We start from the raw sequence: 11581 nt of genomic DNA on the forward strand, positions 1-11581 counted from the left end.
GTTTGGGTAAGGGTATTTTTTTCATCTTCTTTCCTCCTTGAGTACGGATAATAAAAGATACACTATAGAAATTACCTTCTTCCCTCGCAAGTCCATTCGCTTCACGCGCATTTGGAATTGCGGTTGGTTGCCCTTCGGCGAGGCCGGCACGTCAATAACACTAACTAGACTCCATTTCGATCAATAGCAACACTTTTGACACCTTAACTTATCTAATGTTTAAATCTGTTTGCACTTCCAGAGGCAACGTGTTGTGTGAGAGCCTTTTTTCTTGTTTTATGTCTTTCTTTTGGACAGAAAGGGCGTGTTGTTTTTCAACATCCCTCCTCCCCAACCTGCCGCCCACTGTCCCACGGTCGGGTGTAGAGTTCGCCTACCTCTTATGCACGCTTGCTTGGATTGAACCGTGTTATGTTTGGTTAAATTTAATTTTTTGGTTTTTGTTCTTGCAGTTGCCCGCTGCCTGGTTTAGTACGACTTACTCTATGTACCTGTAATGAGCGGGCGCCCTCCGTCGTCCCCGTCAGGTCAGGCAATTCGACCTCGAAAAAGATAGAATTAAGCTACATAGAACTACACCACCTACACCCCTCCACGCCTCAGTGTTTGCAGAAAAGCTACTTTCCAATCGCATCGATCATCGGATTCAGCTGTACGGCATGCAATCGTTGATACTCTCGCCCCCCCTCCTCCCTCCGCATTCACACACCTCCTGCTAAAAGGACGTCGGATGGACGGGTCGGGATGCCTGCGACTGCCTGCGAACGGGACGATGCGCTGCTATTTGATCTGCTAATCACTGCTCGATTGAAACAAATCACTGAAACGGCGCCGTCCATCGATGCCGCCCTGCGACGGTACGCTCATCGGCTCGCCGGAATCATGCCCCGACCGTGGCCGACGCCCGGAACGCCGACAGTTGACTGACGACCGAGCCGAGCACTCGATGAGCGGCCGGCAGGATCGACGGCAGGAGCGACAGCAGTGTCCGGCTGAGGTGATTGATTGATGTCGTCGGAAGTCGATGGATCGGTCCGGCGGGAGCCGCTCCCGAGGATGCTATGTCGCGTGGTCGGGAAGGAATACAGAATAACAAGCAGAAGAACAAGCAATGAATTGATTATCGGACGTCGGGCGAGTTGAAGTAGGCGGGTGATTATTTCGATCTTAATTTGTGTTTGCCGATGATCGATTATCTTTCAAGCGCGTTTTTCGTTTCCATTAACGAGTGGAAAAATCTTTTATTTATTTTTATTTACTGCTGCATATCAACAGAACAGGGGATGCTTGTTTGAAAACAAAATTAACTGTCTTATTTAACTACCCTACCTTGCCGATGCGTCATGTAATCTTTCCGATCGAGCTCGTTCTCGGCGTACGGTGGAAAATGGTCGTACGGGATGGCGTTCACGCTCGCCCCGTTGCCGTTGCTGTTCGCGGACGATGCCGCCGAAATGACGCGCGGCCGATCCTCGTCGATCGAACGCTCCGTCGACTTCTGATAGATGTCGTGTATTTTCGCCATGCAGCGGATCTAAAGGCGGTTCAAAGGGAAGACACATTTAGCGCGCATCAGATGAGGTGAAATAAAAAGCGAGTAAAATAAGTGGCAAGATTGGGTGGTGCAGGGTAATCTCATTAACGCCCTTAGAGAACGTACCTTTAGCTTCCCGTTCAGGAAATGGTGGCTACCGGCGACGAAGTGTATGCCGGCGAGCGATGTCTCCAAATCGGTCTTACGCTCCCGGTACGGCCTGTGCGTCCGTATGTAGGACGGATTAACCTGTAAGAGGATTATCGGATCGGTGAGATTATCTGGCGCTTTAGTTTTCGTGCTCTTTTTATTTTTTTCAAAAGCTACAATTACAGATAGATTTGCATCAACGAAATTCCCACAGTTTGTAACAGAGGTTTCGTAGCTTAATTTATAGAAACACACACCCAACAAAGGTTTGGCTATTTTATTTGTTATCAATAGTTGAAAATTAGTTCTTTTATTTTTTATGGTGTTTTTTATCACCATTTCCACAAAGTGGTTCTCCCATTTAGTACTGTGTTTTACTCTTAAAAATTATCCAGCGCCAATCAAGACACAAGTGTTAAGATAATTCTTTTCGAACGCCTCCAAAACGTATCCAATTTCTTATCCCTGTGTTGTTGGCGTTTCCCAACCGCTTACGTTACGTTTTCGCTTTTACCGACAAAAGGTTGTGCAAGCAGGGACTGGAAGGGAGGGGAGTGAAGGACAAGCGCTATTTTCCTGAGGCTTAAGACCGAAAGATCTAATGTGCGCCCGCTTACATGGTGCATTAGGAAAATTAAGGATTAGGTGAACATGATTTGTTGCACACAGTTGTCGTAAGCGAATGGGACGTAAATACCGCACACACTCGCGATCATTGTTCCAACCTCCCTCCTCCTCCTCCTCCTCATCCCACTCTTTCAAGCCACGATTCCATTGTAGATTTGGTGGACGGAGCGTTACACTAGGAAGGGAAAAATAAAAGAAAGCCCAATAAAACAACACCAAACGACCAACTGGACTTGCGTGGGCTCGGGAGGGAAAAGTTTTTCACGCTAGCTCTTCCGACGACGGCGCTAATGACGACGTTTGCGGGGGGAGGGGGTGAAGTACATCGTGAGGGGATAGAATTTTTCCGCCTTTTCGAGCAGATTACCAAAGCATAACCGCATTTGTCTAATTGCTCATGCTCACGTGCACGCCGACGCCGCACACGTACACCATAAGGGGGAGCAAAGGGCGACAGGGTGGACGTGTGTACGTGTGTGAGTGGAATAATCTTGTTAGCAGCAACAAATTAAAATAGATCGCTACTACGGAGCTGGTGCATTTTCACAGGAGAAAGGGAAAAGTTTAGGGGCGTACGGTGCCCCCGCTTTGGTACCGGAAACAACCGTGCAATCCGTTGTGGTGTGTGTGTGTGTGTATAGGATGAAGATTAAGTATCGCTTTTGTGTTTGGTGTTTTTCCGTACACTTTAATCCTCCACCTTATTGCAATTAGAGTTCGTGGCACAGATTGGAGCGTGGGTTTTCTTTGGATGCGGTTTTATAGCTGTTTAAATAGTTCCAAAGCTATTACTACACCTGATTCACCTTCATGCTCGGATTTGCTGATAATGGATTGTTTCGGAGCGGGGAAAAATAATACGAGAATCATTCGGGGGGGGGGGTTTTCTTCCAATCCATGCTGATGGAAAACTTTGCAACCTATACTATTTGCATCTTGCCCGAATCCCCTTGTGATTTGGTTGGCCGGAAAAACTTTCCCCCTGCAAAATGTAACTCCTGTGGCACGGAAAAGTTGACCCCACTATCAGTCATCCATTGTAAACTCGTTTCGGACATCGAGCGTACGGCAAAACTTTCCGCCTTTCAGCCCCGGCTGGAGGCTGGAGCGCTTTTCAGTTCCCACCGGGGGGGAAAACACCGTAACACCAGCCACCCACCGGTGGGCCCACAGGGTCTAAAGTCGGATCAAAACATGCTTGATCCTATTAACAAATTGTTGAAAGCGAACGAGATCCCTTTTCTTCTCCGGAGGGGCCCAAAAGATTGGTCGGTGGAAAGTTTTTCCGTTGCCCGGGGAAAAGGCCCTCGAGTGGTTTCGGGTGGGATGGAAAGAGAGAACGGGGGGTAGTGCTGTTTTTTTACTACTATTATTGTTTTCCCAAACACCAGCCTGTGCACGGTTTGGCACTCCGTGATGGACGTGTTGTGTTTCATCGGTCGGAAATTTTGCCCCCGGCAAGTTTCACCTGAAGCGGAGATTGTCTTTGAAAACTGTCACCCGAAACCGCCCGAGGGCTGCGCACCGTCGGACCCCGGAAGTTGGTCAGCCACCGTGGGAAAACATTCCGATACGGGGGAGGTATGGGAGGGCCACTGCCATGCGGGTTTAGGAGTTTAATTTGCAGACGACTCCGGAAGGAATTCATGTGGAATCAAGAACGCCGCTCCTCGAGGAGATGAACACTTGAAGATATGCCGTAGGGCCGGCTTGGAAAAAAAAACTCCCGGAAATGTCCGCTTTAGAAGAGAGAGAGAGAGAGTATTGCCCTTTACGACGGACACCAACGAGAAGGGTCCTTGTTGTTGCTACGAAAGGCACCCCGATTGGTTGGAAAACAATTTAACTTAACCCTACGGCCATCCATCCTAACCGGTCAGTTGGTTTGTGTGAGTGTGTGTGGGTGTGAGTTCAACTTTTTTCTCTTTATAAAAACTTCTAACCCTTGCCTATGAAAACCATCCTAAGACAATCTTTCTTAGATTCCTTCCCGGAATTGACTTGATAACGGATAAATTTGAACACATTTCGCTCGAGCTGAGGTTTTTCTTTTTGTGGCTTTAATTTAGCATAAAACTTAATCAAACATTTTTTCCTAGGCCTGACGATATGAAACCTTCACCAAAAGAAAAGGAGCATTCAGTCCTTTGATCACATACGAGCCAAGTGGATCCTGGTTGGGAATGCAGCTGGGAAATTCTCCGGGTCCCTTTTGGGGAAAACTAATAAAACTTACGATACGCCTCCACAAGCCCGGCGTACAATCAAAGGGAAATTCATAATTCTGATTATTATTCGCCTTAGATGAGGGCTCTGGCGGATAGGAAACTTTTTCGGAAAAGCCTGTGGTCAGGACCGGCATTTGGGTTTTTAGTTTCACTCGAACGAAATCCTTTGTGCCGTAAGCGATTTACACCTGTTGGCCTACGTCGTGGTTTGTTTTTCCCGCTGTAAGGGTGGGTAAAGTTTTGGAAAAGTTTTTTTCTCTCATCGGAAAAGCCCTACGGGGTTTTTCTGCTGCGAGCGGAAACTCGATCTTGCACAGGTAAAATATGCCTGCGTTCTGGTAGAGGCTCGAAAATGTTGCTGACCGTTCGTTCGATAGGGGTTCAAAAATTAGGTCCTTTGGCTTTCGGGTTTTACGCGAGCAAAAGTTTTCCTTTTCGAATGGTGGTTCGTTGTATTCGAACTTTACACTCTTGAGCCCTTTATTTCGAAGGTTAAGTTACGATTTATTGTGTTTTGTTCTACTCCAAGCGTTAAAAAACAAATGAATCTCTAGCGGTCATCGAAGGAACTGGTTGGGGGATATGTTTATGATGATCACTAAAAAAAAATGTCCCTTTTAATACAATCGTATTGAGTAGGTTTGCGAGAGGAAAAACCAATTCAGCATCGCTTTTCAACTGTCTGGCCCACGCTTGTGTAAAAGTGATGACGGTAGAAAGCAAAGATAATTCCACAAAATCAACAACGATCGAACTCCATTGCCGAAGAAACAATGCACAGATTTTCCGACCAACCGCCCACCGGCGAGCGTTTTCGATTTCACCTACCGCTTGGTCGAAAACAAAAAAGTTTAAACTTTATAATTTTCACGCACGCCTCAACGGTTTCTGTGAATAGATTATGAATCGAAAGCCAAGTCAAGAGCACACGAGGGGTGAAACGGTCAGGGTACACGGTTGGGGCACAAAAAACCAAACCTTTTTGTGAGAATGTGGGAGCGAGCCGACGGTGCCTTCGGTTGAACGCAATGCTGCGTGTGGGAGCATGAGGCGCCTCGTGGGAAACGGAAAGGAAACGTTTGGACCATGGCCTCGGGGAGGGGAAAAGGGCATAAGGCAGGCTCGGAAAATCTGATCGGAGCCACTGAAGGGTGAAATAAGATTTGGTTCGATTGGTTGGATTGTTTCAATGGCGATCCGGTTTCGGGCTTCTCATGGAGCTTTTTTTCCAAATGAACGGGGCACTCAGTTTGTTTTTCCTTCAACGAGGGAAATTTCGAGGGAAACCCGATTGAAAGAGCAACGGGGAAAGGGGGGGCAGGATAAAGAGTGCTTGAAATGGAAATTGAGTAGAGCTGAGTGGAGTCCAGTTTTTTTTCTTCCACATCTTCCCAATGTGTATTTTCCCAACACCGACACTGAGGCGGAATGATAACAAACTTTTTGAATATGAACTCGCCCCTGCCCCGACCTCGTGTGGCCTGTTGGATATCAGAAATCAGAAATCGACGGTGGATGATAGAGTGTGGGGAGTTGGAGAAGATGAATAAAAGTTAGCGAAGGACATCGGGTTTACCCCCGGTGAGTAAACGGCCGGCCTTAGCGCAGATGGGAAAAGAAAACAAAGAAAAAGCATTCCTATTCGTGGAGGATCGGTAAAGGTGCAGGAAAAACAAAACCGTACGCATCCTTAACGCCTGATGCTTTCGCTTATCGCCACGCTCTGGCCGGTTGAAGGGATATAAGAAAGTTTAACGTCTTATCTGTCAGTTTTGTTTGTCTCGACTGGCGTTGGCGTGTCGGGAAGTTAATTAGAAACTGGAGGAGTCGTGCGGGGGCGACGTGAAGCGGAACAACTTATAATTACGCCTGGATGGGTTTGTAAAGGCTCCGCCGGCGAATCGGTTTGCTTTTGAGCGATGGGTTGAAGAAAATGTTCGTGTTTTTCAATGACCGTTTTGAATAACGGGTAGGGTTTAGTTTATTTTAGCACTGATTATTTTTCTATGATTTGTCAATATGAACATAAACCATTTTTTTGTTGTTGAAATTGTAACTCAGGGTAATGCAACAACTTTTGAAGCTGCATACATATGCTCCATTCCTGCATGCATTCATATATATGTAAAGTTGGAGTCGCAATACAGACAATTTATTTTTCTTGTAGAATAAAGATCAAAAATTAATAATTAAGAACGAATCAAAACATCCGATTTATAAATGTCAGTAAGTTTTATCATCAGCTACTGTATATATAAATCACAGTTAAATGAGTTAAAAAGACGTTTTATGAATGATTTGGAAACAATGTTCACTATCATACAAATGCGTTTTTTCGTGATGAACAAACTGGTTCAATAACTGGAAAATTAATAAATCTAAATGTAAATTTTCTATAGAATAACTTCCTTTGCCTTTTCTTTGTTTTGTGGTCATACAAGTACAGTTTGAACTATGTGGGGAACTGGATTATTTAAAGAAAAATTTCTACTTTTTTCTTAATTTAACAGTTTTGAAGTGAGTTGTATAATATTTTTGCTATTTTTGCAAAATAACTCAAAAAGTTTGAGATCGAAACTTTAGTCATTTTTCAATGTTTCTACTAGATTTTGTAACGTTCATCCTTTTGACAAAGAAAAGATTTAATAAAAAAAAAGAGAGGATAAGTGCTCAAAGACGTCTAGCTTCTCACCTACCATCACCTTAGACAAAATAGGTTTGACACGTTGAACTCTTCTACCGCAACTCAAGCCAAAGCACACACCAACAACAGCAAAAAAAAACCCACCAGGAAACTCGACCTGAACCATAAGAGGCCCCTTATCATGTAACAAAGTAGCCCCCGGGGGCCAATCAATCATCTTCATCCTTTCGCCTGCCGGAACGAGTCCTCCGGAATACCTGGCGACGGTTCGGGACACGTGCCCGCCACACATACGTACGGGTGGAAGGTGTCGTTGTCAAATATTCATCCTCCACCTTCAGGCGCACGACCGAAGACGACCTGTTCAACCTCGTCTATTCCGTCGATAGTTTTCTGCTGCATGGTGCGAAGAGCTGAGGTGTGAAACGGGACACGGTTGCCAAAGGCCAAAAAAGAAGACTCGCACCGAGCGCCATTGCGTAATCTGTTGTTGTGGGAAGGGAATGGTGAGCCTGGTAGAGATATGTCTCTCCGGGGAGACAGATAAGGACACGTTTAGAGCGATGCTTTCTTACATCACGTTCTGTGGTACGATCTGCGGCGAGGGCTGTGGGAACGAATTGGAAGGAAATTGAGGCGAAAGAGTGTAACATATGACATGGGGAAGTAAGTAAAAAAATACATTTATATCCGTTGGAAACATATTTTCAAGTGAACCGGGGCTCCCAAACTACGATGTACGGAGAGTTAGTATCAATCACTTCAGAGTTTAATTGCAGATCAATTATTTTGATTTATTGGTTCATTCGCAAACCGTTTAGTAGATCAATTAATCGTGGTTAATTTGTTCAACCCATCTTTGATCAATTTGTTACAATAATGTAAGGTAAAAGTTGATAGAAATATAACGCTTACCTGCTGCTCGTTGATGAACCAGGTGAGATTGGCCGGTGGGCGCGAGTTGTGGGACGTGCAGTTTCCACGGATGATGTCCCCGACACGATAGCGTGAACGCATCCCATGAATCGAGGGCTCATGCTTCGGTACCTCTGTGTTGTGGACAATAATGAAACAAAACATAAAAAAAACAACAGATAAAGCGAATATTATTAAACCACATCAGTCTCACATTCAATCATACGATACGTTGTGCCACTTTGATCATGCGGCCATACACGGGATACCGGAAAAGGAGGCATGAAAAAATGCCGATAGGAAAACAAAACCAAACAAAACTGGCACCAATCGAAAATCAAGCGCGTTCCGATTGTCGCCGAGTTTTACACGTTTGCGACGGTGGTGCAATTGTTGCACTGTAGTTGCGGAAAATTGTTCATTAATTAACCATCTAGGAATCGTTAATGGTGCATTTTGTGGTAAGCGGGTGGAAAATTGATCGGGCGAGGAACACGCCAAAGTGCAGGAGGGTTTTGACACAATTCACAAATTTTCTGTTTATTTAATTTACGTTTGTCTGGCCAGCTTCCGTGTTACATCCGCGGAATAATTTCCGCTTGTGATGTTGGGATTTCGTTTTTTCTTTCGTTCGACATGTTGATCCGTTTGCTAGGAAAACAATAATTGGTGGTCTGGGGGGAATAATTAATTTCCCCCGCCCTCGAGCGTCATAGTGCTAATAATAAGCGGACTCAAAAATCGTGAGGACAGTTGAAGTTGAAATGAAATTAATTATGGAAAGCCGAAAGAACGTTACAAAATGGCGGCTTTCGGCCGGCCGCAACCGGAACGGTTGGAAAATTGAGCAAGTGCAGCTACTTACCGCATACTTCGAGGTCGCCGGTTACGATCATGGTGTGGAACGAGGGTGCATCGGCGGAGACCTCGCAGCTGTACTTCCCGGACGACTGAAACACAAGTCCCAGCAGCGTCAGTTGACTCTCGTTCGAGGCTGAGCGCTGTAATTGGAAAAGGATTAAAGTATGGAACTCGTGGCTTATTCTGTGGCGTTCTGGTGATTTTAATATTGAAACTTTAGCTCTTATTTAATCGTTAAAGAATGTATAAATGAAATCTCAATGTCTAATTTGTGCCTTTGTTGTATCCTTCAATCTCCTTCATAAAGATCAACATCAACATAAAGTTGTTATAAATATTATCCTTCTATTCGTCGGCCTAGTTCTGCGTTGGGTTAAGAAAAGTTAGTTTTCTTCGAACCAGCTTGATGGCTGGCTTGGAAATGGTTAGGGAAAATTCCATTGTCTCGGTGTTGCGAAAAACATGAATTCGATTGTCGGCCACCCGACGGACATGAGGCACGGAAGCCACAAAAACCACGGTTTGGGTTAAAAATTTCAACTATTTAAACGAGCGATCCACTCAACAGCAGATGCGGTAGATCTAATGAAAAATGTATTACTCCGAGGTGTTTCCCATGCTGTTGTTATTTGTTTGCTTTGCTCTGCTTCGAAAAAATGTAATTTTGCAGAATACTCGGTCAAAGCAATAACAATTTTTGTTATAACTTTTAGAGAAGTAAACGAAATATACCAAAAAGAAGTGAATAAATTATTAATTAATGTTGTGAGTTATTAAGTTTTGAATAATTTGTTGTTAGTTGGTGTTTTAATGGATCATCTTAAAACCTTAACAATTTCAAATCTGTTGCATCAGATTGATATCCTTTTTAGATCGTTTGTTTCTATTAAGCGGGCACGAACACTACGCGCTACATTTTAAAATGGAACTATTTATCCTCAACAAGCCACACATTACAAAGTGAGGGATCTTTCATGAGCAACTTGCCCGAACTGCACCAAACCTCCACGGGCAACATTCTGTCTTGATAGTAGCGAAGTTTCCCGGTAAATTCGCAAACTGCACCAGAAACCACATTTTGTCAGCTTCATAATTTGTTCCAGAGTTAAAAAGGGAAAAAAGTTGCCGAGAGAGCGAGAGCGAACCGTGACCTCTGCGGAAACGAGGATTTTTAACGAAACTGTTGCCTTTATCGGTCTTTGAAAAAATACAGCGAGCATCTCGTATGGTTTTCCTCTTCCATTTCATTTTCCACCCCAATAGATGTTTTTTTTCCTCCATTTCACGAAAGGAAAGATTTCGAGTGGCTTGTTGCCAGATTCCAAATCGGAGTTTTCCAGCACTGTAAGCACCGGATGGAGGTGGAGGGCCACCGCTTTCTAACAACATAAATTCATTGTGGTTTTGCTTTTGCTGGCCAAAGTTTCAACGGCGCATACTGACGGGGGTTCCGGTTCCTGTACTGAACGTTCCTGAGGTTCTTTTTGTTTCAGTGTATTAGTTCGCTTGCCCGGCCCTGAGGCATATGTGTGTGTGTGTGTGTGAGTGTGTTCGGAAAAGGAGTAAGAATTTTTTATGCTCCCGTTGCGAATATTAGAGAAATTACCCGGGGACTTTGAAGGGAAGGAAAGATAAATCTGTTCATCTTTGTACTGTTGCCTCTTATGGGGATGAAATTCCTGCCCGGAACGCCACAGGATATTTCTTATATTTTTATACATGGTTATTCAATATTGAATATCTTCGATGTTTGGAAGTCTCAAACCCGCATATCGTTATAAAAAAGATACTGGCTTGCTTTCGTTCAGATGATTGAAAGTTTGTAGTTTGAAAGCAAAAACTATTTTGGGGGATGATTTCAAATTTATTATGAAACTGCCTCATAGATGTATAAATTAATGCACATCCTAAATAATTTAATGTAAATATCATTGTAATTAAAATCACCTGCTAAAACCTAAAAATAGATCGTTATCTATTTTTGCGTGACAATTACTCAAACATTTAATAAACATAACACTAAACAAACGTTGTTGCAACGGCTGCGATTAAAGCCGCCGCTTTCGACTTCCGCTTACCTTGACTTGCACCCCCGGGACGGGGAAAATTTTCATCGGCGGGCTTTCCTTCGGCGTGTAGCGGTAGAACTCTCGTCGGCCCTTGTACCATTTGACCGCGTACAAACTTTCGCCGTCCATTTCGTAGTAGCAGTGAAGGGTGGCGGTAGTTCCGCGCTGCGCAGCTGGTGGCACCGTCACCTGAACCACTCGCAAGGCGGCCATAGCTGTTGGTGGGCAGGTGAGAAAGAGAAAGAAAGATAGGGGGGGAGACAAATTAGCACGATGAAAAATCGGTAATTAGCGACCGTCTTTGGCGTGCCGCGGGGAATCAAGCGTAACGATTGATTTGAATATGAGGAGGAGGTGGGGGGAGGGGGGATGGAGGGGGCGGGGAGTGGGTTTGGTGGAAACTTTGATTGAGCAGCTATTTTGAGGATGAGGAAAATTATTTGCCGAAATTCGTAAGGGGTGGGTTGAAACGAAACGAGTAAATAATTCATCGAACCTGGGATGGTATTTCGGAAAGGATGTTAAGATATTTGAGTAGATTGTAGGAAATAAA

At 44.5% G+C, this 11581-nt stretch overlaps 1 protein-coding gene across 1 annotated transcript; it reads right to left on the minus strand.

Annotated features, from left to right (window-relative positions):
• Positions 1-880: 880 nt before the first annotated feature.
• On the minus strand, positions 881-11241 carry LOC131293294 (uncharacterized). The gene is made up of 6 exons (XM_058321375.1): positions 11038-11241; positions 8964-9099; positions 8099-8232; positions 1661-1783; positions 1330-1534; positions 881-1068 (listed from the first exon to the last, which is right to left on the minus strand). The coding sequence occupies exons 1-6, from the start codon at positions 11239-11241 to the stop codon at positions 881-883; spliced, it is 990 nt and encodes a 329-aa protein (XP_058177358.1).
• Positions 11242-11581: the final 340 nt, after the last annotated feature.

The sequence above is a fragment of the Anopheles ziemanni genome, chromosome 2 (assembly GCF_943734765.1).
Source record: "Anopheles ziemanni chromosome 2, idAnoZiCoDA_A2_x.2, whole genome shotgun sequence".
NCBI classification, from domain to species: Eukaryota; Metazoa; Arthropoda; class Insecta; order Diptera; family Culicidae; genus Anopheles; species Anopheles ziemanni.

Coding starts and splice junctions, on each gene's coding strand:
- LOC131293294 (XM_058321375.1), bottom strand. CDS start 11,241: ATGGCCGCCTTGCGAGTGGTTCAGGTGACGGTGCCACCAGCTGCGCAG. Junction 9,100..11,037: donor TCCCGGGGGTGCAAGTCAAG/GTAAGCGGAAGT, acceptor TTCCAATTACAG/CGCTCAGCCTCGAACGAGAG. Junction 8,233..8,963: donor CGGCGACCTCGAAGTATGCG/GTAAGTAGCTGC, acceptor TCCACAACACAG/AGGTACCGAAGCATGAGCCC.